Source organism: Bubalus bubalis, chromosome 2 (assembly GCF_019923935.1).
Source record: "Bubalus bubalis isolate 160015118507 breed Murrah chromosome 2, NDDB_SH_1, whole genome shotgun sequence".
In the NCBI taxonomy this organism is placed as follows: Eukaryota; Metazoa; Chordata; class Mammalia; order Artiodactyla; family Bovidae; genus Bubalus; species Bubalus bubalis.
The window spans coordinates 181431870-181439203 of NC_059158.1; the positions used below are offsets into that span (position 1 = coordinate 181431870).

The 7334-nt window shown below is 52.9% G+C and overlaps 1 protein-coding gene across 1 annotated transcript in view; it reads left to right on the forward strand.

Moving 5' to 3' along the window:
- ASAP3 (ArfGAP with SH3 domain, ankyrin repeat and PH domain 3) overlaps positions 1-7334 on the forward strand; it is a 50537-nt gene that overhangs the window by 23009 nt on the left and 20194 nt on the right. The window contains 4 exon segments of the mRNA XM_006056563.4: positions 762-834; positions 917-1062; positions 4029-4103; positions 5815-5864. Coding sequence (XP_006056625.3) covers positions 762-834; positions 917-1062; positions 4029-4103; positions 5815-5864 — 344 coding nt within the window.

Below are 7334 nucleotides of genomic sequence, written 5' to 3' on the forward strand. Positions count from 1 at the left end.
TGTTCCCCAGCTGCATCTTTCGAGAAGATAGAGATGTCAGGACTTCCCTTGGTAATCGAGTGGTTCAGAATCTGCCTTCCAATGCAGGGGATGTGGGTTCAGTCCCAGGTTGGGGAACTAAGATCCCACATGCTGTGGGACAACCAAACCCACGTGCCACCAACTAGAGAAGCCGGCTTACCACAACTAGAGAGAAGCCGGCGCACTGCAATGAGAGATCCCACGTGATAAGAGATCCCACAAATTGTGATGCAACAAAATTACCCACGTGCCACCGCTAAGACCTAACCCAGCCAAATAAAATAATAAGTAAGAATATAGAGATGTCCACATTCTTTCCTCTGGTGTTTTGCTAAGTGTCATGTATATATTCATCAAATCATTCATTCTCTTAGCAACTCAGTAGTGTCATCCTCATTTTGCAGACCAGGCATTCGAGGCTCAGAGAAGTGAACAGTGTGTCTAGGTTGACACACTAGTTAGTGTCAGAACCGACACTCAAACCCAGCCTGGCATACCCCACGACGCCACGTGCCTTGGCATCACTGCCTTTACTTGTCCCGCAAGTCTTCCTGGAGGGGTGTGACTGGCCGGTGGCTTCCTGTGTGGTCTGGGTGAGGGAGGGTGGTCTGTTTATGTTTGGTGAGGCTGCAGGGGGCCCCTAGGGAGGAAGCTCTGTGTGTGTTTGGAGGGCGGGATCACAGAATCGGGCAGCCCTCCCAGCCGAGCGTCCCTGAACCTCTGTCCACATTTGCTTCCAGATGCTGGAAGGAGATCAGGCCATCTTGCAGAGAATCAAGAAGGCCGTGCGTGCAATCCACAGCTCCGGCCTTGGTGAGTGAGCCTACTGCGAGCAGCCTGGCCAAGGCAGCCCTGTCCCCGGCCCCAGCCCGGACCTAACTCTGCGCCTCCACAGGCCACGTGGAGAACGAGGAGCAGTACCGAGAGGCCGTGGAGTCCTTGGGCAACAGCCACCTGTCCCAGAACAGTCATGAGCTGTCCACCGGCTTCCTGAACTTGGCCGTGTTCACCCGCGAGGTGGCCGCGCTCTTCAAGAACCTGGTGAGACCCTGCGCCTCCCCGTCGGCCTCAGCCCAGGCTCAGGGCAAATCTAATCTGTGGCTTAAAACTCTGACTGGGAAAGGGCTGGTTTCCATCCTTCTTTCAGCTTGTCCTTGACCTCTAGTCCCCCTTGACTTCTGACCCATGACCTGAGGTCCCTTTCCACTTCTGACCTCCCGTTTGCTTTCTTCGTCCTCTCTGACTTCTTGTCGGTGTCTCCCCTCCCCTTTCTCCTTCCCTGCCTTCCTCCTCCTCCTCTGTGGCGAGCACCCGGGAGCAGAGAGGTCTCACAGCGGGGAAGAGCCCACGTGAGGGAGGGCTCCCTGGAGGAGGCTTGAGAGAGGGGAAGGCCAGCTCTGCTTCCTGTCTTTGCACCACCGCCTCTCCTTCACCTGCTTTGTCCTCTGCTTTCCCGAGCACACCTACTTTGCCCTCAAAGCCTAGAACGCGCCTCCTCTCTAAACCTCTCACTCCTGCACGTGGCCCAGTGGCCTCCGGTTCCTTCCTGAGATGGCTTTGTCCCCTAAGTCCGCACCTCGAGGCCACCCCAAGACCCCAGCTCTTCCCGGGCACAAGCACGGCTCTCAGCACTTCACGTGTGTCCACATGCACCCTGGCGCACAGCTCTGTGGGGCTGGTTTTACCATTGTCCCCTCTGCACAGGCTAGGAGACTGGGGTGTGAGGTTAAGTACCTCCCCTGAGGTCATGCAGGTGGATCTGAACCCAGCTTCTGAGCGTAATTAGCCTGTGGGTACTGCCTCCCAGGAAAGCCCCTCTCCCCGCCCCAGGCTCCATAGCTTTAGGGCTGGCTTTCATGGCTGAAGTCCCACCAGGGCCCTCCCTGGCAGGCGAGGACCACATCATCTCTGTAAGGCAAGCTGCTTAGTGATCAAGCACCCAGACCTCGGGCTTAGACTCGGGCCTTGAGTCCCGGCTTTGCTGCTCACGAGGTATATGACTCTGGGCAGGTCACTCAGTCTGCCTGAGCCTCATCTGTAACAGGGGGATGAAAGGGACCTCCATGGTGGTCCAGTGGATAAGACTCTGTGCTCCCATTGCAGAGGGCCAAGTTTCAATCCCTAGTCAGGGATCTAGATCCCACATGCCACAACCAAGACCCGGCAAGCCAAATAATAAATAAATATTTTTAAAAATTAAAATAAAATGGGGATAACCATGGTCCCCACCTCACAGAGCAGGGATGAGGATTTCTCAAGTTAAGTGCCTGCTCCAGGGAAAGCACTCAGTGCACGTTAGCTAATGCCATCTGTCATCATTTTATCTCTGGGTAGCACTGCCTTGCACCCTGTCCTGCAAGTAGAGGCCTTTAACAGTGTTTGGGTTCAACTGAATCAGTAAACAGGGGCCAGTGAACAGGGGCTCCTTTGTCTTTACTCCTCTTCCCCTTGTTTTGGTCAGACTAATGTTTGTTGAGGGTCTACTCGGTGATGGGTGCTGTCCCAGGGGCTGTGACACAGGGAAGAGTCAGGCTCTGTCTTGGAGAGCCATATAGTCCAAGAGATGGAAACTGAGGTGTGAGATGACACCAAGCAAGATCAGCAGTGTGGCACAAACTCAAGGACCCAGCAGCTTGGGTCAGAGGCCTAGAACTGCCATGGCTCAGAAAAGAGGAGATCAGCATAGGCCATGGGAAGATGTAGTCAGGAAGGCTTCCTGGAGGAGGAGAGACTTGAGCTATATCTTGAAAGGTGGGCTGAAATATCAGATAGGCTGTTTTGAGTTGCCAAATGAGAAATTCAACTCAAACTAGGTTTTTTGTTTTTTTTTTAATAAGTCTTTTTCTCTCTTCCAATCTTTTTTACTTCTATTGGTCATGCCACACGACTTGTGGGATCTTAGTTCCCCGACCAGGGATTGAACCTGGGCCCACCTGGCCCTGGCAGTGAAAGCACTGAGTCCTAACCATTGGACCACCAGGGAATTCCTCAGGTTAATCTTTTGTTTTATTTTATTATTATTTTATTTTTGGCTGTGCTGGGTCTTTGTTACTGCACTAGCTTTTCTCTAGTTGCAGAGAGCAGAGGCTACTCTAGTCGCTGTGCCTGGGTGTCTTATTGCAGTGGGTACTCTTGTTGCAGAGCTCTTGAGCTTCAGTACGTGCAGCACCTGGGCTCAGGAGTTGCAGCTCCCAGGCTCTAGAGCACAGGTTTAATAGTTGTGGTACACAGGTTAGTTGCTCCGGGGAATGCCTGATCTTCCTGGATCAGGGGTCTAACTCGTGTTTCCTGCATCGGCAGGCGGATTCTTTACCACTGAGCCACAAGGGAAGCCCCTCGAGGTTGATTTTCAAAAAGAGAATTCACTGACCCCTGTAATGGGAAGATCAGACATGCAGCTGGTTTCAGGCTCCTTCTCTTTCTCTTAGGGTTTCTCTCTGTCCCTGCTCGGGGGGCAGGATGGCCCAGCAGGCCCAGCTTCACACCTTGCAGGAGAAAGACAGTCTTTCTCTCGTGACTTTGGTAGAAAAGTCCCAGAAAGTATCCTGATTGGCTGACTTGGGTCATGTGCCTATTCCTGAGCCAATCACAGTGGCCCCCCATGGAGCACTCTGGTCAGCTCTGACTCCATGTTCACCCCATGTGACCATAGGGAAAGGGTTCTCACATTACAGGGGAGTGGAGAAACAACAGGTGGGCCACACAGGTGGACCTCGGAGAGTCAGAAAGGAGACGTGAGGGTGTCCCTCTGGCCAAGGAGCAGAGAAGGGCTGACCATGGATGCAGTGGAGCGGGCAGTGGAGGGACGAGGCCCATCAGTCGGAGGAAGGCAAGAGCTTTCCAGGGAGGCCGACACGCCACCCCGGTGTACCCTTCCACTTTGTCTTTCTCTCCCCTGCCTCCTTCACCCCAGTGCTGTCCTGGTGATGCTTCCCTGTACCCTGAGCCCTGTGGGGCTGGACAGGCGTTCGCTCAAGGTGGGGTGTGGGGGTCTCTGCTTCTTCCAGGTTCAGAACCTGAACAACATTGTCTCTTTCCCCCTGGACACTCTGTTGAAGGGGCAGCTGAGGGACGGACGACAGGTGAGTTTCCATGTGGGGAGGGGTGCCCAGAGGTGGTGAGATGGAGCGAGAAGTGGGGCAGGCAGGAGACCATAGCGGTGGACAGGGCTGGGCTGAGGATGGAGGCCAAGTGAAGCTGTCATAGTGGGTGTGCTGCTGCTCCTGCTGCTAAGTTGCTTCAGTCGTGTCCGACTCTGTGCGACCCCATAGACGGCAGCCCACCAGGCTCCTCTGTCCCTGGGATTCTCCAGGCAAGAATACTGGAGTGGGTTGTCATTTCCTTTTCCAGTGCATGCATGCATGCTAAGTCGCTTCAGTCGTGTCCAACCCTGTGCAACCCCATGGACAGGAGCCCACCAGGCTCCTCTGTCCAGGGAATTCTCTATGCAAGAGTACTGGAGTGGGGTGCCAGTTCCTTCTCCGTCACAGTGGGTGTGCTGTCCCCATATTATTGACCCCTGGAAAGACAGGAGGGCCCCGGGTCTGGGGTGAGCCTAGGTGAGCCAGGGCCCTTTTGGAAATAGCTCATGGAATCTTACAACAGCCCCATGAGGTGTGTTCTGTAGATGTGGTCATCCCCATTTTGTGGTTGAGAAAATTGAGGCTCGGGGGTTTGATAACCTGCTTACAGTCTAGCCCGGAGAAGGCAATGGCACCCCACTCCAGTACTCTTGCCTGGAAAATCCCATGGATGGAGGAGCCTGGTGGGCTGCAGTCCATGGGGTCGCAGAGTCGGACACGACTGAGCGACTTCACTTTCACTTTTCACTTTCATGCACTGGAGAAGGAAATGGCACCCCACTCCAGTGTTCTTGCCTGGAGAATCCCAGGGCCGGGGGAGCCTGGTGGCTGCCGTCTATGGGGTCGCACAGAGCCGGACACGACTGAAGTGACTTAGCACTTAGCAGTACAGTCACCCAGCTGGTCAGTAGAGGAGCCAGTGTGAGGTCAGGGCTCCTGACCCCCCCGTGCTTGCTGCACTCTCTGCACCAGGCAGCCCCTGGCTGGAGGCAAACCGGAGCCCAAAGTGACAGGATAATCTCCCTGGGAAGTCTGCTCCAGAAGGCCCAGGGGAGGAGCCATCACCCCTGGCTAAGCACCAGCCTGGGAACCACCCAAACCAGACCGGCAGCTTTTCCACCTGGCAGACCAAGACACCTTGAATGCCAGGGCTGACTGTTCTGAAGGGTGTGAGCAGCCTGCTGGATGGGGCCCGGGATCAGCCAGGTCTCTCTGGCTTGCTGTGTGGCCTTGGGTAGACTTCTTAGCCTCTCTCTGCATATGTCCCTCAATCCGTACCTTCCTGTTGAAAGGATGAGCTCGAACCAGGCAGGAGAAAACAGTGGGACAAAGTTAGGGGGAGGATTCTGATCTTTATCCTCCCTCTTCTTCCTCATGGTGATCTCCATCTTCTAAGAGAGGGGACTCAGGGCAGACCTCCCCCCAAATAGCCCCAATATCCTAGGCCTGAGCCTGCCAGTTCAGACTGATTACTGGCAACGGTGGGAAGAGGTCAGTTGGCAGGAGGGCCTCCACTCTGAGAAGTGGGGTCAGTGGGGTTTATTTTGCGGATGAGGTTTGCAGTCAGGGCTAATGTGAACATGGGCTGGTTGGAGGGTGGCTCTCAGCCTGCAAACCCAGGGTCCCCCTAATTGTAGCAAAGTGTCCTGTTGATTCCAGACCCCAAGACCCTCCTTGGGTGAATTTTTTTTTTTTTTTTTCTGAACTACAGGATTCCAAAAAGCAGCTGGAGAAGGCATGGAAGGACTACGAAGCCAAAATGTAAGTGACTGTGGCCAGGGTGGTTTGTCTGGGAGAGTGATGCTTCTGTTGCAGCAGGAGGCTGGATGTGGGGAAGAACCCAAGTGCTACCAGGGCGTGTCACCCGGAAGTGCATGGCATCTCGCTCTCCAGAAATGTTTACGAGAGGGGGGTTGTTTATGCCCAGACCTTGAAAGGAGTCTGGGGGCTTGACTACGAGACAACCAAGGAGGAGCTATTGTGAAAGGACCCCAAGATGCTCCTCTCAGAGACCCTTCTGCTTGGTGGTGCCAATGTGGGTAGAGAGACAGAAAGGAGCATCCATTTATCGAACACCTCCAAGTGCCAGACATCCACCCTCACATTCACCCAGCCCTCTGAGGGAGATATTGGTATCCCAGTTATCAAAGGAGGAATTAGAGGTTCAGAGAGGTTAAGTTACTTGCCCCAGGCCACACAGTTAGGCAGAGGCAGAGAGCTGGGACTCATGTTCAGTGATCCTGTTTCTGCAACACCAGGGAGTATCTGTAAGCATTTAGTTGGACACAGAGGAGGAAAGGCCATACCCAGGCCTCTTGTGTGCACCAACCGGGTTTCTCACTAGCTACTGGGACATTATTGCAACAGAAGGAGTCCCAGGTGCCCAATGACCAACTCTTCCTGAGTGGGGACTCCTCAGGCTCTGCCTTCTAAACTCTGTCCAAGTCCCAGCCCCAGCCCTCTGCCCCGGCCCAGCCAGGCCCACTGAACCTCAGGGCACTGTTTACTCTTCTTTGTAAAATGTTGGCTTCTCTTGCAGTTTTAAAAAGCAATATGTGTTCATTATGAGTAACTTTGGAAAATATGGGGAAGTAGAAGAGGAAAAAATTTAAGTTATCCTTAGGAGAAGATTATGGTCCTGCAGGGGGATATCTAGTACTTCTCTATTGTTAGAATTTTTTCCATAGTGTGGGTAGCACTGTAATTTCATCATTTTTAAAAAGTGGAGGAGGGGGAGTTCCTGGGTTAGTCCAGTGGTTAGGACCTGTGCTTTTGCTGCCGTGACCCAGGTTCAATCCCTGGTTGGGGAACTAAGATCCCACAAGGAAATAAGATCCCGCAAGCTGTGTGGCATGGCCCAAACAAACAAAAAACAAACAAAAAATGTGTGGGGAGAGGAAACTACCGAAAACCAGGAAGAAGAGCCTTCATTTCTTTTCTTTCTTTTTTGGACATTCATTTTTATTTATTTGTTTATTTAACTGTGCCAGGTTAAAGAGTTTGCAGCGTACAAACTCTCAGTGGTGGCATATGGGATCTAGTTCCGTGAGCAGGGATCAAATGCAGGCCCTTGAATTGGCACTGGACCACCAGGGCAGTTTTGACCCTTCATTTCTAAGCCTAAAGTATTAACATCTATCTAGTCATTTTTCTATGTATAAAGAACTATTTTTACAGAACCAATATCATAATTATACTGGGGGGGGTTGCTTAAAAATACATCATGACCAT